We start from the raw sequence: 23,613 nt of genomic DNA on the forward strand, positions 1-23,613 counted from the left end.
TCCTGACACTCCTGCTCACCCCCTCCCCCCTCAAGAGGCTTTCTCCACACTAAGGAGAAAGCCTTGCATTACTGTGTGGAGTTACAGACAGAAGAACAGGAAGTGAGGATTTCTCAGAAGAAATAAAGACATTTAAAAGCAAAATGGAAGGATGAGGTAAGTGAAGGAGGACTGCACTAAGGTAAAGGAAGCTATTTTGGGAAAACAAATTTTTCCTTTACAACCCCTTTAACAATTGTGAAAATCCCAATAACAGTTGCCTTTATATTTGAGATGATTTACCAACATTGTATGACAATTCTGATTTCTCAGGGAACAAAGGATTGTCCTTTCAATATTATCAATTTAGTGAGAAGAGATAGTGCCACTCAATATAAGGATTAGTAACATGGTTCAGTGGAAAAGTGTTTTGATGCCCCCTCTGTGGTTTAACATTACCTTGTATTTCAGCAGATATTCTTGAATAGTTTCACATCCTACAACATTCTTGATGTTCTGTTCATCTTCTTTAATTACATTTTCCATCAGGGAAATCCAAGTCATGACTTCAGTAATGGCATGGCGTGAAGGAAGCTTGTCCATCTGCAGCTAAAAATAAAACAAAGTTTCAACATCACATAACATATGATGGCAGATTGGACATAGAAAAATTGTGGAACTGTGAAGGAAAAAAGGGAGAAAAAAATGAAAAAGGAAGTTAGGGGAAAGAAGAGAAGAAAGTATAAAAGAGAGAAAAGACTAAGGAAAAAGGGGGTAAGGAAAGGAAGGCAAAACACAAAGGAACAGGAAAGGAAATGATAACATTAAGAGACGGTTCACACTGGGGCGACCTGGGATCCGACTTCAAGTCACCCCAAGTCGTCCCAAGTCGCGCGGTCGAGAAAATGAATGGAGGTGAATGGGACCCTTCTTAACGTACACTACTGAAGTCGCTCCGACTTCAGAAAAGGTTCCTGTACTACTTCAATCCGACTTCTAGGCAACTTGTACCCATTGATTTCAATGAAAGTCGCCTCAGAAGTCTGATCACTGTCTTAACTGAAGCAACAATACAGGAAGATAACATACATTTCTCAGGCAAACCCCTCCGTCCCCCCTCCCACAGAGCTGATTGTTGTTTGATTGGCCACTGGAAAGCCTCCTGTCCTGGAGGTGACTTGAAGTTGCCTTGTAAGTTGCCTGATGATTCAAACTCAAGTCGTGTCCAAGTTTCCTCCCAAAGTCGTGCTAGAAGTCGTGTTGTCCCTGTGTGAATGGGCTCTTACACAGCATTTCCAAGTATACCTCTATCAACACTTCTAGGTAGGCCTCTATAGAGCATACATTCATTTACAGTATGTTTACTGACATCTACTGTATATAATTACAAGCCTTCGTGTTTAAAAAGATTGTATTCACTGACATAATTCCATATAATAATGTATTTTCAAAACGTAGAATGATTTACGGAATGTCATCCTTTCCTCTGGGCATGCAGGAATGGGAGAAAACTGACACGGCCATAGCATGAAATAAACAGATGTTGGCACAATGAGGGGGATTTACTAAAGGCAAAAAGGCTGTGCACTTTGTAAGCCCAGTTGCTCCAGATCTTAGTAAATAAGACAAAGCTTCACATTGCAAAGAATACCAAATCACATGCAAAGAGAATGAAAACAAAAACATTTGCTTGCACGTGATTGGATGATAGAAGTCAAGAGTTTCCACTCATTTACTACGTTCTGGAGTCACTGCACTAGAAAAAGTGTAACTACACTTGCAAAGTGCATAGTCTATTTGCCTCTAATAAACCCACACCTCTATGTGGCCCCTGGGGCCTGTGAAGGCTGTGTTCCATTTTTCAGCACAGGCTTCCTTAAAACAACGCTTTCCTTTGTGCACACATAGCAAAATAGAAAGGTCTCCACCCTCCAACAGCGTATGCTCATCTTATCCCCCATCTGTTCAGACACTTGGAACAAAGTTAAATACCCAGCAGGTATAGGTCTGGATATTGAGTTATAGGTAAGCATGTGACTCGCTACCTTCCTCTCCTTCCTTGTGACAGCACTGGTGCCTTGTGATTGGCCCAGTACTATCAAATGAGTGTGGGGAAGAAGTTCATAGCCCTGTGTAATCTGCAGCAAATTGATTTGAAGTTTAGATGAGGCACTCTTTCCCCGTTCCCAGAATCCACAGGAGAATGGAAGTGAGAAATGTTAGATGACCCTCTGAGGCCCCGTACACACGACCGAGTTTCTCGGCAGAATTCAGCCAGAAACTCGATCGGAGCTGAATTCTGCCGAGAAACCCGGCGTGTGTACACTTTCGGCCGAGGAAGCCGACGAGTTCTTCGTCGAGCCAAATAGAGAACATGTTCTCTATTTCCTCGTTGTTCAATGAGGAAAGTTGGCTCGCCGAGATCCTCGGCGGCTTCACACAGAACTCGACGAGCAAAACGATGAGTTTTGCCCGTCGAGTTCCTCGGACGTGTGTACGGGGCCTTACTCAGTCCTTCTTTGACAAAGGAAAGGGTCACTTTAAAGCCTGGAAAATGTAATACCGTAATTTATTATTGACATCAGACTGTCCTATCTTACTTGATGAAGCTTTTCTTGTACTACGGGGATATGAGTGAGGAGCTCTGTCCACTGATTATCTATTTTTGCCAGTTCAGAACGAAGTGCTGCTGTATCCACTTTCTTCAGACGAAGCAGCTGGTTTCCAGTGCTCAGCACTGATGACTTCAGAGAAGATTTGGCATCAACCTCTTTGGAGAATTCCTAGGACAATGTAAAACAAATGTCAAGTTCAGATCATATACTTCCTTCAAAGGAAAGTTCAATTCCTAAAGTACTTATGAAGATGGTAACAATTAAAGGAAACCTAAAGAATAAGAAGACATCTATAGTAGACCCTTTTCTGAAAATTCGAGTTGCCAGGTTATCATAATGATCCAATTACTTAGGTACTTTCTGGATCAATGACCATAAAGCATGCAAATCCGGTGCAGACAAAGGCACACCTGCATTTGGGGTGTCATTAACTTAACACTGACACCCGCAGCAGATCACAACTGCAATGTGTTTTGAACGTGGTGCGGGAAATGTGTACAGATCGCGGGTTTCCGGAACCACGTTCTAGCTTAAGGTCTAGCCTTAGGCCACTTTCACACATGCGAACCGTTCATTTCATTAGTCCAGTCACGTTTTTTCAAAGAAGAAACGGATGAAGTTTACATCAGTTTCTCATCAGCTGCTCATTAGTTGCTCACAAGGTTTTTACATCAGTTTTTTTTACATCCACTACCAATGCAAAAATGGATGAAAAAAAACGGACCGTTTGTCCGTTTACATCAGTTTTTTTAATGAGACAAAAATCGGCTTTGATCGGTTTTAAAAAAATGGATCTTCACGTATGCGGATGTAAACCGATATAAATGGTTGATCATCCGTTTACATCTGTTTTTCCATAGAAATGCATTGATGTCCGTTTTTTATCCATAAATGAAAAATGGACAAATGGTCTGCATGTCTGAAAGGGGTCTTAGAGCTCCGAAAGTTCAACCGTGTATACAATTACTCCATATTTTCAGTATGAGTAACACTTACTCCCTATCTTCGGTATGAAATCTCTACATAAGTGTTAACTTAAAGCAGAAAACAAGAAGGGAGAAAGAAAGGCGCACCAGCCTCGTGTACTACCATTTGACAATTTATTAAATAAAAAATGATATTAAAAACTACTCACAAACAAATGGTGATAAAAGGCTTGTCACAAACGATGAAGTAAAATACCCCTCGAACACACTCCGGAATGTAGGGGGGGGGGTTCGAGGTACGTCACTACTGGCTTACGCGTTTCGAGGCATCAGGGGCCTCTTCCTCAGAGCCCAGCAGTCAGGGAAGGAAGAGGCCCCTGACGCCTCGAAACGTGTAAGCCAGTAGTGACGTACCTCAAACCCCCCCTACATTCCGGAGTGTGTTTGAGGGGTATTTTACTTCATCGTTTGTGACAAGCCTTTTATCACCATTTGTTTGTGAGTAGTTTTTAATATCATTTTTTATTTAATAAATTGTCAAATGGTAGTACACGAGGCTGGTGCGCCTTTATTTCTCCCTTCTTGTTTTCTGACAGGATTTTTGATTTTTGAGGAAATCTGCATGCAGACTATTGACTAAGTGTTGAACATCCCACCCGTGCGCAGGAGTTTGTGTTCCGTTGTTTGTATTAACTTAAAGCAGAATTAAACCCAAAACCAAAAATGTAATATATTGCAGGTTACCAAAGCTTAGATGTGGTGGCTACATCAGTTTTCTTAGGCTTCCTTCCCCTCTGTTTTCACCTGGTGATCTGTCCAACAACCCAATTTTTATATTAAAGTGCCTACACTCTGAATACACAAGCACAGGGGACACCTTTGGACAGCAACATTGTCAGTCTGGGGGCGGTGAGTGTTAGATGTAATAGGAGGTTTAAATACACTAACAAATTAAAGCCAGACTCCAGATCACATTTTATAAGCAGTTACAGCAAAACTTTTTTTTTCCTTTTGGCGTCCATGTTTTACATAAATAAATTAACACTAATCATTGTAAGCACCCCTGCTAGTGTTAAATGGTTTGTTTCATCTCTGTAACTAACACTATGTGCTGGAAAGCTTAATCTTTTTTAAAAAAAAAAAAACGGAATTACTGGCTGGATTACCAGATGCAAAAAAAAGAAAGAAAGAAAAGGCTAAAATGAATGCAGCCATCGCATCTAAGAAATGGTGAGCTGCAAATTAAATGTTAGCTTATGGGCTTAATAACACTATAAACTACCTATAAGGGAAGAATCAGGCCCCGTACACACGTCCGAGGAACTCGACGGACAAAACTCATCGTTTTGCTCGTCGAGTTCTGTGTGAAGCCGCCGAGGATCTCGGCGAGCCAACTTTCCTCATTGAACAACGAGGAAATAGAGAACATGTTCTCTATTTGGCTCAACGAGGAACTCGTCGTCTTCCTCGGCCGAAAGTGTACACACGCCGGGTTTCTCGGCAGAATTCAGCTCCGATCGAGTTTCTGGCTGAATTCAAACTGAATCGGTCGTGTGTACGGGGCCTTAGAGTTCAGACTGACTCATCCTCCCATTTTATACATTCTAAAAAGAAAGTTGCTTTAACACAAACCAGTAAAGCGATAGTTTGATTGTAGGTACTGACCACAGGATTACATAGCTGGCACACATTTTGGGGTGCCACATGACTCAAAATAGAGTAGACATGCATGCAGGCACCTTTGTATTAACCATCTTATATATATTTACCAAGAAAGCACTTAGATGATCTCTGACAGTCTCCAGCTCTTGAGGCACAGTAACAGATTGTTCAGTCCAAAAGTCCAGTCTATCCATTGCAGAGCGCAACCAGTGAACAAGTTCAGCTGACTCGTTTTTATATCTAGAAGGAAAAATGAAATGTTATGGTCAATTTAGTTCTTTATACAAGTATTTTAAATTACGTGGACAATTTAGTTACAAATTACAAAAAGACTCTTGAGCTATTTACTGAAAAACATTAGAACCTATAGAAAATGTACTATTGCATTGCATTTAGCAGCAACATGCTAGTTTAGCTAATTAGTTAAAGTGGCATTAAACTCTGGTTAAAAAAATTATAATTCTATTCAAGTATGTTTTTCTAACTCAGAAAAGTATCTTCTATTACTCCCAGGCTCCTCCAAACCTCCAGTAGGAGTGTTACCACCCTCTCTTCCTCACTCCTGAAACACACTGTGAGAAAATTGGACGAGCGATTGGCAGGTTTTCCTTGATGTTTCACAGCAAGTCCGAACCGAGGATAAAAACAATATTCGAAAAATCTTGTACGACAAAGGCTTTTTTTTTTATTTGTTGTTTCTGAATATGCACAGTGTTTTGTATCTATTTCTCATAAGAAAATTGTACACATTAAACAAAAATTGTTCATTCTGTTCACATGCAAAAAAAAAATTGGTGTTTGTCCCTTTGGAAATTTTATTTCAGAATGATGGAATCAGCTGTCGAAAGTTGTCTACACACTATCATAAAATTGTATGATCGTTGCTTATAACGTGTACGGGCCATTTTAGTAGTGTGGATAGAGGTGGCTCTTTGTGCTGGAGAAAGAATTAGAAGACATAGGGTGGTTATTTACTGAAACTGAATGGTGCAGAATCTGGTGCAGCTCTGCGTAGAAACCAATCACCTTCCAGGTTTAATTGTCAAAGCTTGATGGAACAAACTGAAGTTAGCTGATTGGCTACCATGCACAGCTGCACCAGATTTTACACTCTCCAGTTTTAGTAAATCAACCCAAAAAACAACAAAAGTGTAGCGCTAATAATACGTGCAGATAAACAGTGAACATATAAGATCCTTCTGCATAGAGGACATAAGTGTGGTAAAGTTCACAAAAGGCCAATCTAAATGAATACGATTGGTAAAAAATGTTCAATAATAAAGTTCAATAATAATTGCTCCAACAAATAAGTGACTCAGTGCTGAGAAGAAAGTGAGGTATAAATTTGATAGAGAGTCCACCACCAAGAAAAATCGGAGGCTTACCAGATGTCGTGGACCTAAATAGGTGTACACCTAATAGGTCACATAGGCTTAATGGTAGCGGTGTCTTGACTTTAGGATACCTTGGGCGGCACACAGGAGGATGGTTCCCAAAATTGATGTGGTGAACGATGAGACCGTAAGGGTATAGACCAATGTTTGACAATAGTCAGCAATAATGAGCGGAATGGCCCACACTCAATGAGTCCAGAGGTTCAGAGCATAGTAAACCCAGGAAGGAAGAAATGAGATGGACATAGTGTGATACTGTTTAAAATGTACTTGATTGAAAGAAGTAAAAGTTTACACTCACATATCAACAGATGATTCAAGCATATAAAACATAAGCAGTGGGGTCAGCGGGTCCCGGCGCGTTTTGATCAATCGATCGTCATCTGGGGTAGCAGTACCCCAGATGACGATCGATTGATCGAAACGCGTCGGGCCCGCTGACCCCACTGCTTACGTTTTATATGCTTGAATCATCTGTTGATATGTGAGTGTAAACTTTTACTTCTTTCAATCAAGTACATTTTAAACAGTATCACACTATGTCCATCTCATTTCTTCCTTCCTGGGTTTACTATGCTCTGAACCTCTGGACTCATTGAGTGTGGGCCGAAGCAACCATAAACTTAGAGCCGTTAAAACAGTTAGAAAAGAGCTTCAGACTAATTTTCATATTTATAACCCATATGCATTGGGAAAATATGTTAATTGAAGAAATACAAATATGACACTAATAAACATTTCGTTTTGGTGCTAGGTCCTGTTGGACATCCCAATAATCTTGTGATACCTTGTCCAGTGTTTGAGGATATTCTCCAGTCGGTTCAGTTCCTTGGAAACCTTGCTGGTGCTGTTCAGCCATTGCTCTCCTAGTTGATTCAGTGAGCTCTCTAGCTCTGAGCAATTGATTGACATCAGCAATCTCTTCCCATCTTCCAATACCTGGTAAAGTCCTGGTTGGTACTCTGCCAGGCTGGACTTAAAGCGCTGTAAAGAACAATCAATGAGAACTGGTTAGTTAGCTAGTTAACAATTGGCAAAATTAAAATAAATCAGTAACCAACCACTATCGTACCGTGAGCCCCAATTAGATGCTGTATGTTTAACAACAATGATAAATCAAATAAATCAATGATGACATTAATGCTAAACACTGAGATGAAATGCTAAACACATTAAATAGGTGTATAGTGCAGGACCCCTTATTAGGCAATTAGACTAATAAGAGAAAGAGGTGCAAGCCACAGAGTTCTCAAGCCTTCAACTGGGAAGCTTTAGTCCTGGAACTACAAAATCTGCATATGTAGTTAGGCACGCTTAGAAGAATGTTCATCTTGCTCAGAAATGTGTTTATGATCTTTATTGAACAAGAACGTCAGATACAGCCAATGCTTTTGTGGATCATGGATTAAAAAACAGTTTGTTGAATTATCACAACAAAATTCAATATGAACACAAGTTTAAGGCCGAAAAGGTGCTGAAAATGTCAGCGTAATCTAACCACAGTCAGAGCAACCCTGACTGTGGTAAAGTTACACTGACATTTTTTAGCCCCATTTAGCCTTCTCTTAGGCCTCAGACGAGTGTTCTGATCTGTACACCCATATAAAGGACCGCCTTCACCCGGATGGGATGCACAGGTGTTCTGTGCAACTGTGTGCAATCAGGCTGTTCAAATCAATGACAGGCTGCATTGACCTGCATGTATCTTAAAGAATGTCTTGGAGTGTACAGTGTGGGCCCAAAGCACGGATCGGAACATAGTCTGTCTGATCAGGTTGCCTGTTATTGATTGTACAGACTGCCTACATGCAGTTGCATGGAACATCTGTGCATCCTGCACGGGTGAAGGTGACCTTTCGCACTGGTGTATGGATCAGTATGCCCGTGTGAATGAGGCCTTACACCAGCCCCTTATTTAAACCCCAGAAAAAATCCTCATAGCATCCAGGATGCCGCTTCCCTAAAACTATGACTTAGGTGGAACGAAGCATGGCATAGGGCGTGGTTGGTGCTAGCTGAGTAGCGATGGCTAAGGCCACCTAACACTTTACTTAGGTCAGGTCGGAATGTTTAATATCACTACCGCTGGATGAGATAGTTTGGATGCCGGCACCCCCACATCTGAGGACCAGGGGTCGAATATTTTTCCTCTTTCTTGGAGCGGCACTACAAGCTTTATTATTGGTCTGGGGCTATCACATATCTTTCAGAACCTCTGCAACTAAAAGATAAAGCTAATCCAGATGTGTTATTTATACTATGCTATCAACAAAACAACACCATGCTTGGAGAATATATGAAAATTGATATTAAAAGGTAGATCATAACTAAACAAACAGAGAGATTGTAAAAAAAAGAGGCTATTTGAATGAAATGTGATTCATTTTATACATTTAATTACTTGGTGATGATAAAATATTTTTCACAGTACCTGATACAATTGAATTCTTTCTTTTAGTCTTTCTTCTGATTCTTCCACAAGCCCCACAATAGGTATGTTGCTCTCAATTGTCTCCAGCTGCCTGCTTAGGTCTTGATATTTTTCATCCAATTGCATCCATGTCTAGAGATTTGTGGTTAGCAATACAGAAAACACCATATAATAAATAAAGTTTCAAACAATTAAACTAAATATCATGACATTGTCAGTAAGTAAATAACCTGACATAGTCATGAAAGGGAATAACACGCCAAAGGCCTCGTACACACGACCGCTTTCCTCGACAGAATCCATCAAGAAACTTGGTGGCAGAGCTTTTTTGCAGAGAAAAACAGTCATGTGTATGTTTTTCATCGAGAAAACTGTCGTGGAACTCGATGAGAAAAAAAGAGAACAAGTTCTTTTTTTCCTCGTCGGGAGTCTCAATTTCCTCGTCGTGTTCCTCGTCGGGCTGGTTTACAAAGAGAAACACGTTTGTGTGTATGCTAAGAAACCCGAGCATGCTCAGAATAAAGTATGAGAATGGAGCGCACCTTCGGTAAAAGTAGCGTTCGTAATGGAGATAGCACATTCGTCACGCTGTAACAGACTGAAAAGCGCGAATCGTCTCTTACCAAACTTTTACGTAACACGCAGTAACATGAGATTAGCAAAAGCAGCCCCAAGGGTTGTGCCAGTGGAATCAAACTTCCCCTTGATAGTGCAGTCGTACGTGTTGTACGTCACCACGTTTGAGAACGACGAGATTTGGTCTTGACAGTGTGTACGCAAAGAAAACTTGTCAAGATTCTCGACAAGCCTGACAAGGAACTCGTCGAGGAAAACTATGTTTCTTTTACGACGAGTTCCTCATGCGTGTGTACGAGGCCTAAGTGTTTGAAAAAATGTACCATTGACAGAAAAAAAAACAGGTATCTATGTTACCTAAGTAAATAAACACTTGATCAATTTGGAGACATGTCCATTGCCAATATGGTTTTTGCCTACGATTCTAGGAGAATTAACATTCAGGTAGAGCTGGCCAGTCAGCGGCTCAACCTAAACAGTGATCCAATGACTAATGCCTCAGAACTGATTACATGGTCGACGTTAAATGAATCCTAAATTCCCATCCTCTCCTCAAAAGATACACTTTCAGGAATCTTATTTACCTATTCGCAATGTTATGTAGATGAATTCTTAAAAGAAAAAAGTTTTATATTTAAGTAACGACCCATAGAAAGTCTGTACCAAAAGCAAACTAGGGCATAAGTCAAAACACAAACTTTTTATGCTAGTTCTAAATAGAGTAGGGGGTGATTAGAAGGCATTTGGGCTTTTTACTGCCAGCGTGAGTCCAATGGGAAGCATTTTCTCACACTTCCTGACGTGCTGATAATGGTTTTAACAAACAGGAAGTGACAGGAAGTCGTCCTCCACTCTCCTAAAGAAAAGCATTTTAATTTCTCCCTGTGACACTGTTGGAGAGTAAAGCTGGATACACACTATCCAATTTTCTCTAGATTTTTTCCTTCAGATTTACCAAAACCATATAATATGAGGTCAAACTTTAAGAGTTCCAATTTGTATGCAATCAGGCAGGCCCTTGCACTACATGGTTTTGGTACATCTAAAGGAAATCTGACAACAAAAGTTGGAATAGTGTGTATGGGGTCTTCCACTCTGGTAAAACTTCTCATCAGGAGAAAAAGAGAGGACCCTAATGAGTGCCCCCTCTCCAAGCCTTCATACCCCAGAGACACTTGGTCTCCGGGACGCCCTGTCCTCATCGGTGATGATACAAAAACATTACGTTTCCATAGCGGGATTACGGTCCCTTATCTTGTGTAAATGTAAGAATGTTTCTATCTACCTTCATATGAACATTTTGTATAATGTTTTAATGTCCCTGTGTGGGCGTACCTACTGTTATGTTATTCCATGAAAACAAAACAATAAAAATTATTAGGAGATGAATTTTCGCGCCAAAAAAATGTGTGGAACGATTAATTAGTAGATAAAATTAAAATTAAAATTAAAGCTGCTCCCCTAAAAATATAAAAAGGCAATCCCTCATTAGATTTTAGTGAATGTGTAGTATATAGGGGGCGCTAATAGAACAAATTTTGTAATTAAACAAAATATCAAAATATATATATAATAAGGTGATAGCAATTACAATCTTAGTGATATCTATATAAATATATACAATCTTTGCAAGTAATACTAGAAGACCCGTGGGTCAATAGTGAAAAATAAAAAAATCCACAAGAGAGTCTCTATAACAAGAGTAATGTGCTCCCAAGACAAGAAATCAAGAAAAAATTGCTTTCTTAATGATAATTAATATTGTCCATATATTTGAGTGATAATAGTGACCACTAGCAAACAAAAAAGTGAATCTTTGCAATAGTCCAGAAAAGTAAAACATGCAATCTTCTCGTGAATGACAGTGCTTCAAAGTCTTTCCACCACTTTCGCAAAACGACACCCAAAAGTGTATAATTTAAATGCGCTTACCAAAGCGATTTGACCCCTTTAACTAAAAAGAGAGTCAAAAACGCTTGTGCAGTTGTTAATGTCTGCAAACATGTATTGCGTCCTTCACTGATTAGATACAGGCAAATCTTCTTCCAGCAGCCTCATAAATGAAATACAAAACAGAGAGCCTCCATAGTGCAACCGGTTTTATTTTAAAAGAATTTTAAACAAAAACTTGGGCCAAGTGGCCACTTACATTAAAAAGTGCCCATCCCGGCACTGGGTCTGCGGGCCTTTAGATGGAGGAGACAGCAGCCTCAATTGACAAGTGGCAGGTACCTCCTAGCGCCTCGTCAGCTCACAAGGGTCGGATGATGGGAGATGAATAAAATAACGTGACCAGGCTCGCCGCCGACGATCGTTTCGTATAAACGTCTTCAGGGGGGCGTGTGCCTGGTCACTGTGGTCACGTTTGTTTATAGGGGACAACCGGAAGTAGTTCCGTTTGATTGACACGCATTTTAGCCAGTTACAGCACATTTGCGGTCGATATAAAAAAACCGGAAGTGACCGAAGCTGATTGACAGATGCTGCAGCCAATTATAGCGCAGTATCGAGAGCTGGAGACAAATGGACTTGAAATAATGATTGACTCGAATTTCGGCCACTTACAATGCAGTCCCAGTGTTGGCTTCGGCACTCCCATCTTGGCATATAACAATAAAAGACACACCATTGCCTGACAACGATATCTCTTCATAAATAGCTAATGTCTGATGTTAAACTGATTTAATTATGAGACTCGATTAGGCAGGACAATGTAATTAATACTTGTAAAAATTAATGACAGCGATACTATTATAAAAAAATGTATTTTAGGACATAATGGATTAAAGAAAAAAGAGAGCTGTCTTCTAATGAAAAACCACAAGATGGCACCTTATCACACACCTCAATCTCATCCTGCAAGAACTTATTCCAAGTCCCTTGGCAGGATTGAAGAGATATGGAAATAGTATATGAGGAAAATCATGCCAATTTAGATGACAGTTGGTTAGAAATACTAAAAAATCTCTAGGGAGACAATAGATCTCCTCGTGAAATGTTAGCTACACCCCACAGGAGACAATTCTCTCCCTGATTTGTAATCTTTAAGTCTTTTATGTAGAAAATATATATCATATATCACTACATAAAAAATAAAATGTAAAATATATACTATATATACTATACTATATAGTCAGGGTAATGAACACATGACCACAATATATAAGTATATATGAAAAGAAACGAAAAGAGGGGGGAGGGGCTTAGTTAATTTATTCGCAACCTAGTTCACATAATTGCAAATGTTGAATCTGACATATACCATTAATAAAAATTGTCGACTCCATTAAGGATAAAAAGAATGGATCTCTTAGGTTAAGTATACAACAAGGGAAAAAAAGAGTCTACACAGGGGTCATTCATTGGATAAGAAGCAATTGAGATCGAGTTCGATATTGAGGCCCAGGGGCTGCATACTCCTAAGCCTATGCAACCACATGGTCTCATTCTGAGAGATGGCTCTTCTCATATGAGTGCCCCGCCAATGATTCGATATCTTGTCAATTCCATAGAACTGACAGAGAGATGGATCACTTTGATGATATTTTTCAAAGTGTCTAGACACACTGTGATTTGGAAATTTCTTTTTTATATTCGCTAGATGTTCATTTATCCTCACTCTAAGTTTACGAGTGGTACGGCCCACGTACTGGAGCGAGCAAGGGCACTCCAAGACGTAGGTGACATGATCAGAGTTGCAAGTGATCAATGGTTTGATTTTGAACTTTTCTTTGGTTACATTAGACTGAAAATGTGTTCTCTTCTTTGTGGCTCCAGGTTTTCTTGTAGTCTGGCAGGCCTTACAGCGCGTACAATGATGGAAGCCGGAGCCATCTAGAAAAGTACTAACTTTCTTAGGGGGATCTGGTACATTTTGGGCTATCCGATTTCTGAGTCCCGGAGCTCTTCTGTATATAAATTTTGGTTTTGATGCGATCGATGTCATCAGGTCTGGGTCTTTCAGAAGTAGTGGCCAGTGCCTTTTGAATATGGTCTCTACCTGACGGAATTGGCGATGAAACCCCGAAATAAAAGGAACTTGGCTCTCAAATGACTTTTTTGGCTTGGTGATAAGGAGTGATTCTCTTTCCATTCTGGAAACTTGGGTCAATGCTTTATTTAAGTTTACTTCAGAGTAACCCTTTTCTATAAATTTACTTGTCAATACATCTGCTTGTGCTTCAAAATCCCTTTGTGTGGCACAATTGCGTTTAAGACGCATGTATTGACCTTTCGGAATGGCTCCTACCCATTGTGGGTGGTGACAACTGGTAGTTGGCACAAAGCCATTCCTATCCGTTGCTTTGAAGTATGTTTTTGTTTCAAATACGGTTTCATTTTTTGAAATAGTAAGATCTAGATAGTTCACTGTCTTCATACTGGTCTCGGCTGTAAATTTGAGGCTATACTTATTTGTATTCATCTGGGCAAGAAAAACTTCCAGACTACTAGCTGGACCTTCCCAAAAAAGGATCACGTCGTCGATATATCTCCGATAGAAACATAAAGACTTGTTTTTGTTAGAAAAAATACTTTCGTGTTCCCATTTATTGAGAACTACATTGGCTACACTGGGAGCATATCTGGCTCCCATAGCAACTCCGCTGGATTGATTATAATACTGTTGATTTGCCCAGAAGAAATTATTGGTCATAGCTAATTTGAGACCTTGCACTAAAAACCTAATCTGAGCCTTTTTCAAGGTAGATTGTTTGGTCAATGCCCATTTAATTGCTTGGAGTGCATCGGAATGTGTAATGTTCGTATACAACGATTCGACATCGACTGTTACTAGAATAGTAGATTCAGTTGCTTGAAGGTTTTTAAGTGCAATAATAAGGTCCTTGCTATCTTTTAGATAGGAGGGACTTAATGAGACAAGTGATTTAAAAAAACTATCTAGATATTCTCCCAAACGGGAGAAAAGAGAATCTATGCCACTGATTATTGGCCTACCGGGCGGATGTTCTTTGTTTTTGTGTACTTTTGGCAAAATATACATAACAGGAACTTTGGGGGCATGGATTAGTAAATAAGCTGCCTCTTTCTGATTAAGGATTTTACGAGCAACTCCTTCCTCAATCCACTCAGAAAGTAGATCTTTTAATTTCACTGTAGGGTTCCCATGTAAAAGTTGATACGTAGATGTATCCCCTAATTGTCTTTCCATTTCTGAATAATACATTTCTTTTCCCAAGATTACCAAGCCACCACCCTTATCAGCGGGGCGAATCACAATTTGTTTGTTTGCTTCCAAAAGTTTGATTCCTTCCCAAATTTTATTATTAGATACATGTTGGGACACTTTTAATTCTCGTAGATCTTCTTGAACCATAGTTCTAAAGGCCTCGATCTGATGGTTCATACCCTTTTTAGGGTTAAAGGTTGAATTATTTTTGAGTCCACTATGTAAATAGGCAGAATCCTCATTGATTCCCTCATTCGTGATGTTTTTCCCAGCAAAATATTTTTTTATGTTTAGTTTGCGGATATATTTTTCTACATCGATAAAGATTTCAAACTTATCGATGTTTTTTTCGGGTGCAAATTTTAATCCTTGTTGTAATACTTCTAATTCTGGTTCTGTAAAATCTACCCCTGCTAGATTAAAGATACCATCACTTAATCCACTCTTTTTCTTTTTCGTTCCGCCTCGTCCTCTTCTCCCTCTCTTTCTTTTTGATACTGGGGGGACTTGGGAGGGATGCGATAGGGTTCTTTCCATCCCCTCCATTCCCCCTGGTATTGATTTTGATAGGGGGCCGGTCTCCCCCTAAAATTTCCTCGAGATCCCCCTCTCGGGGGTCTCGGTGGATAGGAAAACCTATTGGGATCATAGTAGCCATTGTCTGTCTGGCGAGGATCAGAAATGGGATATCTATGATAGGCATCCATAGGATATGGTTGTGGATAAGGATAGTATGGAGGAGCTGAGGCTTTGGGGGGATTCGGTTGTGATCTTGCTGTAGTTTTGGTAGGCTTATTAGGAGTATTAGATCTTACTGGAACCTTTTTCCGTGGTGCCTGTGGCGGTATGGCTCCAGGTTCTTTGATTGGGGATGATTCAGGTGAATCGGCTGGGTTAAGAGTAACCTGCCATTTGTATACTTTATCTTCTTCATAATCCATTATATCTCTTTGATACTTTTTAAGTTTTTTATTTTTTATCTCGCCGTCATATTTATTCAGATGCACTTGTAGGAGCTTGGTTTTCTCTGTATACTCACTATGAACTTTGAATGGTTCCATTTTTTCTTTGAGATCGGCGATTTTGGCATCCAATAATTTATTCTTTGCCTTACGTCGTTTCACCATTAACTGCATGAGCTTTTGTTCACATGCGTTAAAAAACTGGAACCATTCATCCAATAGCTGTAAATCCTCGATCCCATCATTGGGACCGACATCCCATCTGAGTCTTCTGGGTGTGAGATTTTTCCCTATATACATTTCGAAGGACGCAATGTCCCACCATAATCTAATTTGTTTTTCCATATCACTCTGTAATTGCTTGAGTCCCAGTTCTAAGTCAATATTGGGACTCGGGGCCTGTTGAAAAACCTCCTCTAGGTTTACGTGTCTGTCTCGCATGAAATTGAACACGTCCATGGCAGCGTGGAAAATAGATTTAGTACTAGAACCAAGGTAGGGACTTAGGTACTAAGACAAATGTTTGGAGATGAATTTTCGCGCCAAAAAAATGTGTGGAACGATTAATTAGTAGATAAAATTAAAATTAAAATTAAAGCTGCTCCCCTAAAAATATAAAAAGGCAATCCCTCATTAGATTTTAGTGAATGTGTAGTATATAGGGGGCGCTAATAGAACAAATTTTGTAATTAAACAAAATATCAAAATATATATATAATAAGGTGATAGCAATTACAATCTTAGTGATATCTATATAAATATATACAATCTTTGCAAGTAATACTAGAAGACCCGTGGGTCAATAGTGAAAAATAAAAAAATCCACAAGAGAGTCTCTATAACAAGAGTAATGTGCTCCCAAGACAAGAAATCAAGAAAAAATTGCTTTCTTAATGATAATTAATATTGTCCATATATTTGAGTGATAATAGTGACCACTAGCAAACAAAAAAGTGAATCTTTGCAATAGTCCAGAAAAGTAAAACATGCAATCTTCTCGTGAATGACAGTGCTTCAAAGTCTTTCCACCACTTTCGCAAAACGACACCCAAAAGTGTATAATTTAAATGCGCTTACCAAAGCGATTTGACCCCTTTAACTAAAAAGAGAGTCAAAAACGCTTGTGCAGTTGTTAATGTCTGCAAACATGTATTGCGTCCTTCACTGATTAGATACAGGCAAATCTTCTTCCAGCAGCCTCATAAATGAAATACAAAACAGAGAGCCTCCATAGTGCAACCGGTTTTATTTTAAAAGAATTTTAAACAAAAACTTGGGCCAAGTGGCCACTTACATTAAAAAGTGCCATCTTGTGGTTTTTCATTAGAAGACAGCTCTCTTTTTTCTTTAATCCATTATGTCCTAAAATACATTTTTTTATAATAGTATCGCTGTCATTAATTTTTACAAGTATTAATTACATTGTCCTGCCTAATCGAGTCTCATAATTAAATCAGTTTAACATCAGACATTAGCTATTTATGAAGAGATATCGTTGTCAGGCAATGGTGTGTCTTTTATTGTTATATGCCAAGATGGGAGTGCCGAAGCCAACACTGGGACTGCATTGTAAGTGGCCGAAATTCGAGTCAATCATTATTTCAAGTCCATTTGTCTCCAGCTCTCGATACTGCGCTATAATTGGCTGCAGCATCTGTCAATCAGCTTCGGTCACTTCCGGTTTTTTTATATCGACCGCAAATGTGCTGTAACTGGCTAAAATGCGTGTCAATCAAACGGAACTACTTCCGGTTGTCCCCTATAAACAAACGTGACCACAGTGACCAGGCACACGCCCCCCTGAAGACGTTTATACGAAACGATCGTCGGCGGCGAGCCTGGTCACGTTATTTTATTCATCTCCCATCATCCGACCCTTGTGAGCTGACGAGGCGCTAGGAGGTACCTGCCACTTGTCAATTGAGGCTGCTGTCTCCTCCATCTAAAGGCCCGCAGACCCAGTGCCGGGATGGGCACTTTTTAATGTAAGTGGCCACTTGGCCCAAGTTTTTGTTTAAAATTCTTTTAAAATAAAACCGGTTGCACTATGGAGGCTCTCTGTTTTGTATTTCATTTATGAGGCTGCTGGAAGAAGATTTGCCTGTATCTAATCAGTGAAGGACGCAATACATGTTTGCAGACATTAACAACTGCACAAGCGTTTTTGACTCTCTTTTTAGTTAAAGGGGTCAAATCGCTTTGGTAAGCGCATTTAAATTATACACTTTTGGGTGTCGTTTTGCGAAAGTGGTGGAAAGACTTTGAAGCACTGTCATTCACGAGAAGATTGCATGTTTTACTTTTCTGGACTATTGCAAAGATTCACTTTTTTGTTTGCTAGTGGTCACTATTATCACTCAAATATATGGACAATATTAATTATCATTAAGAAAGCAATTTTTTCTTGATTTCTTGTCTTGGGAGCACATTACTCTTGTTATAGAGACTCTCTTGTGGATTTTTTTATTTTTCACTATTGACCCACGGGTCTTCTAGTATTACTTGCAAAGATTGTATATATTTATATAGATATCACTAAGATTGTAATTGCTATCACCTTATTATATATATATTTTGATATTTTGTTTAATTACAAAATTTGTTCTATTAGCGCCCCCTATATACTACACATTCAATAAAAATTATTAAAAGAGAAGCAAGGGGAAATCTCTCTAATGATACCCCTATTAGAATTTAGGCGGAAAAAGAAGAATTCTTCTGGACAGCCGCACTCCAAATAATAATTGCCTTTATTGTAAAATCCAACACAGCACTACTGGACAGCTGACGCGTTTCACACTATACTTAGTGTTTAATAAAACACTAAGTATAGTGTGAAACACGTCAACTGTCCAGTGTGCTATTACTTGTAGTGCTGTGTTGGATTTTACAATAAAGGCAAAGCAGTAGAGTGTACAATCATGCAAGGGGTGGATGCTGCTTTCTTTATCAGAGTCTTGTTTTTAAGACCCAGTAGGGTCTCTGATCCACTCTACCAAAAACAAAACAGTACTTCAATACTTATTACACCCATGCAAGTCTATGGAAATGAAATATCACACATCCTAAGTCCTTGGCACTTGAAAACCCAGAGAAAGTTAAAACAGGACAATGTTGTATTTAAAATATTTATGCCCAATATCCATGTAGTTTGGTGATCAATAGATATTTTGTAATCAATACATATGCACATGTCCCTTTTACTGTTTTGTGAGGTCAGTCAAATAACATAATAACAATCAAAGTTTCTAAGTACTGTGTGCTATATACATAAGAATCATTCATGTAGAAAGGGTTTTAGTCTTACCTCTAGTATGTATTCCAGCTCTACCCCTCTCTTGTGAGCTTGTTTCAGTACAGAAGATGCTCTCGCCATTAAATCTGAGTGTTGCTGAGTCTCCTTAGGAGAATTATAGCTGCTGATTTTCCGGAAAAGTGTTTCGGTGAGGATCATGTGTAACTCCAAGCCTTGGAAATACTCCTGGAAAATAGTCCATGTATTCGTAATGAATATAAAAGTGATATTTCCATTTGCAAATGATATTTGGGCCAAACTCATACGTTTGACAACATTATTATTCATCCACAATATAACAGTGTTATCGTTAGCGAACTCTGAGGTTAGTTAGGCATTGGAGGAACTGTATTTGATCTTGTAGCAGACCTTCCTACCTTTGTTAATTACAAATGTCCACAGATGTTCAGACTTAGATTTACTATAAAAAAAATCATATTGAACAAAAATATATTAGCTAAAGAATTCTACTTGCCCGACTGATATTTGAACAGCCAGCCAGCCAGCATGTCATTGATTTGTATAGTTGCACCCACATTAATGCTGATCTGGATAGTGTATGGTCTTAATCTGCCATGTCCATGAACCCTTTCTGTAAATATTCTTACTAGACACTTCACTAGTATTTATGGAGATGTATTTAAAGCAAGGCAAATACAGTAAAACATCAATCAAACATAAAAATCAGAATTTCTAAAGTGAAACTTTATCAGACTGTGGACAGTCAAATATTTAGATATTCTAAAAAGCAATAAGGGAGCCTTTAAATAAGCCCTCACTGATCTCTATAGCTGCAGACACAGTGGAGCAATTATTCCTCTAATTCACAGAAGAACCACTGAAATTCTAGTCTAAGAATTCACTTTTTTCTTTCTTTTTTTTTCCCCTCTTTTCTTTTTATAATTACATATTTATTTTTCAAATTTTGCTTGGGACTTTGATGCACCTGAGCAGGTATATCCTTTTTTGCTTCATGAACTATAACTTATTGGCTATTGCCTTTTTCAAATTTCTCTTTTAATCTGCTTATATAAGGAGTATTCTATTGCTGCTAGGCATATCACAGACCGAACAGGTTTTCTTTTCTTTTTATATTCTATAAAGAACCTGTTATAGTCATTATTTGTTGAATTCTGGTTCACTTTTGAGACCTGCACTGGATTAGTATTGTTTTACGAGCGGGGGGGGAGGATATATTCTCCTCCCATTTTGCCACCTATATCACATGTGTTTTTTTTTTAATGCACTGGCTTTTTCACTCTGTTATTGTCTTTGTAATTTTTGATATAATCTAATAAAAATATATTGCTAAGACCTCATTCACTCCTGCATTTAGCTTTTCAAAATGTAGGGGATATTTTCTGGGAAGTTTAAACAATGTGTATGTTTCACAGATCACTTGTTTTTAGATGTTCCTGCTTCAAAGCAGAGTTAACTATGTTTGGACATATTTAGTTGTGTCTACATGCTATTTGAACAGAATTCTATTTTCTCTAAAAGCAGCTAAACTGACTTCACCTAAACGCAGGTGTTATTGGGAAAACGCAGGTGTTATTGGGAAAATCATGAAATGCATTTACAGTGTGTATACATTTAAAAAGTCCTCTAAATGCATGTAAATTCAGGTTTGGCAGTGCCAGTGTGAATAAGGCCTAAGCCAGCTTAGCACCCTCTGCTCCCACCTCCTAGCAGTGTGCTGGCAGCCTTCCAGTCTTCTAATCTCTAATGTAAACCCAGCGCCTGAGAAAGTGACTTGAGTTGTGTTTCCAAGTTTCCAAGCATGCGTGGTCAGAGTTCCATACAGTCAAACGGAATTTCCGCTATAATTTTTTTCCGTCTGAAAAAAAGAGAACATGTTCTCTTTCTAACTCCGTCGGAATTTCCGACAGAAAAAGTCCGATGGGGGATACACACGGTCGGAATATCCGATGAAAAAAATCTGTCTGACTTTTTCCATCGGAAATTCCGATCGTGTGTACGAGGCATAACAATTTTCTCTGTTTCTTTTTCTGATCACCAGCCATCTGGGTTTATACCATTTCTCTCCACTTATGCTATGTGGTAATTCTATCATTATCAGGATTTAGCTTTACATGAGTGCAGATCTACTTACAATTCAAGCAGAAGAACTTGAACAGTAATGTAAGCATTATAACTGTACGTGGCAATTTACATACACTTACCTTGTGCTTCTGAAGCATATTGTGGACCTCTTCTCTAGAGGAGACAATGCATTTCTGTCCTCCAGACATCTTCTCTTCTCCTGTTTCAATCAAGTCAGACAGGTCTTGCAGAGCTCTTTCATACTGACTCTTTAGAGCTAGGTTCTGATTTAGCCCACCTCTTCTTGAGGTGATTATTATCATCAATTCATCATATGTGTCCTGCACAGGAAGGAGAAAATAAGATCTATCAATTTAACAAAAATCTGCTAATCAAGACTTGTTGAGCGATTGCTGCTGATTCAGATGGAGTGAAAAGGTTAAGAACACCTGTCAGTTTTCTATTGTTGTCTGTGCCCCAATCAGGGAGATTCATGCTCTGTATGTCATGTTTACTGTTATCACAGAGAGTGAAGGTGAAAGAAAACCCCAGATTTTAGGTTGTCACCAGAACAGGAATAGAGGACACTAGTTCAAGTGACAACCAGCATTTCCTTCACTTTGAAGGGATTTCCTCTCACTTCCTGTTTTGGCTATTGGACAGCAAACTAAAGGAAATCTCCTCAATGGCAAAAAATTCACAGGGGTTATAACTTGTCTATCCAAAATTTAAAAAAAAGTTTGCCTTTAGATCTATTTTATTTTAACTGTGGTACTCATATGCATACAAATAATGAAAACATTAAAATAAAATTATTAGGGATAACATATCATAACAGAACATATATATATATATATATATATATATATATATATATATATATATATATATATATATATATATATATATAAAAGCTACAAGAGTCTATTTGAAAGACATAGAACATTAGACATGTGCACACTTAAATATTTTGTTTCGGAATTTCATTTGGTCAGAAAAATACATTTATTTAGTTACTCCCAAAATTAGTTTTTTTTTTATTTTGTTTTGTTATAAAATGCATTCGTCCAAAAATCCGAATTAATTAAGGTACAATCTGTCAATTGAAGGCTTATGCTGTCTGTAGAATGTTCTAAGAAGATTCGATGGAGAAGCTAAACTGTACGATGCCGCAATCATACATTTTCGGTCGAATGTTCCGCCTACAAGCTATAGAAGAATTCTAATGTTGTATGACACTAGTAATAATTATGTGTAATATACAGTACAGCGCTCAGAAAAAAATGTGAAGATCTAAAATAAATTAAATTGATCTGGAATATAACTGTGATTTTTTGGTACTGGCAGCTAATTATTAATTTATCACTCATCAATGGTGCATAACCTTTATATTTATATCTAGCGCAGTGTTTTCCCTTTGGTTTTTTTTTGGTGTTGATTACTAGTAATACTTATATTTATAAATTACTATTACTAGTCAACTAACATTCAAATTCTTCTATAGCCTATGGGCCGAGCATTTGACCGGAAATGTACGATTGCAGCGTCGTACAGTTTAGCTGCTTGTTGAATCTTCTTAGAACTTTCAACCATAAGCCTTCAATGACAGATTCAACATTTGTATGTTTTTTCGCTGCTTCGTCGAATCTTCGTCATTCATGTCGAATGGTCTATCCCAACACTGTCTCTATAATGTCAAATCTTTCCTCTCTATGTAGAATAATATTGGACTGATAGAGTTAATGTTAGGCACATTCGACCACAGGTTCGATAGACACAGATCCCTATTGTCAGCGTCATGTCGAATCTCTATCTATATCGAACTGTTGTAGCAATGAAAATGAAAATAATAAATTTTTTTATGTCGGATCTTTCGGATTTCGGATTCTGCGCGTTCGTTTGTTAAAACGATAAGGAAAATACCTGAAACTCAGACGAAAATGCATTCGGACGAAAACGAATGCACATGTCTATAGAACATTGATTAATTAAAGCTAAACTCTAGACAGATAAAAAAAGGCACACATAAATGCACCTCTGTAATCACATTATATAAATGTTTAAATGCAAGTAGAATAAGCACTTGAATTGAACTTGGTATAAGCAGTACAGCACAGCTCAGAGAGGCGGGAGATAAGCAGTACCAGGAGCCAATCAGGTATGCTGCAGTGCAACTAGTGTGCTGAAAGAAGTAGAAAAAAGAATGAAAGAGAGATGAGCTCATCAGAATGCTGTTTCTTTCACTGTCCAGTCACAGAATGGCGGGTGGGGAGGAGACCTGTAAGTACAAGTGAAGCTGCAGCAGAGAAAGATTTGGTCCCCTGATCTGCCAGGCATTACTGAGTTATCTGGAAGAACTGTGAAAATCTCAGAACTGCAAGGAGAGAAATATAAATCTATTGATAGGTAAAACTGTGTTATATACAGTATATGTATTTAATCTGTGTATTTGTCTGGAGTTCAGCTTTAAAGGGAGCATCCCAAGTGTGATTATATGCCACAAGAGTCTGAATTGGTAACTCACATTTTCAAAAGTGTGAAA

The 23,613-nt window shown here is 38.6% G+C and overlaps 1 protein-coding gene across 2 annotated transcripts in view; it reads right to left on the reverse strand.

Moving 5' to 3' along the window:
• The window catches only part of SYNE1 (spectrin repeat containing nuclear envelope protein 1), a 595,717-nt gene that overhangs the window by 144,756 nt on the left and 427,348 nt on the right, over window positions 1-23,613 (reverse strand). For both annotated transcript variants that reach the window (XM_040350885.1, XM_040350883.1), the window contains 7 exons: window positions 21,212-21,412; window positions 19,041-19,214; window positions 9,008-9,139; window positions 7,364-7,560; window positions 5,290-5,422; window positions 2,580-2,762; window positions 439-588 (listed from right to left, as the gene is read on the reverse strand). In XM_040350885.1, the coding sequence (XP_040206819.1) occupies window positions 439-588; window positions 2,580-2,762; window positions 5,290-5,422; window positions 7,364-7,560; window positions 9,008-9,139; window positions 19,041-19,214; window positions 21,212-21,412 (1,170 nt within the window). The remainder of the gene's footprint in view (window positions 1-438; window positions 589-2,579; window positions 2,763-5,289; window positions 5,423-7,363; window positions 7,561-9,007; window positions 9,140-19,040; window positions 19,215-21,211; window positions 21,413-23,613) is intronic.

This window comes from Rana temporaria, chromosome 4, assembly GCF_905171775.1.
Source record: "Rana temporaria chromosome 4, aRanTem1.1, whole genome shotgun sequence".
Classification (NCBI taxonomy): domain Eukaryota; kingdom Metazoa; phylum Chordata; class Amphibia; order Anura; family Ranidae; genus Rana; species Rana temporaria.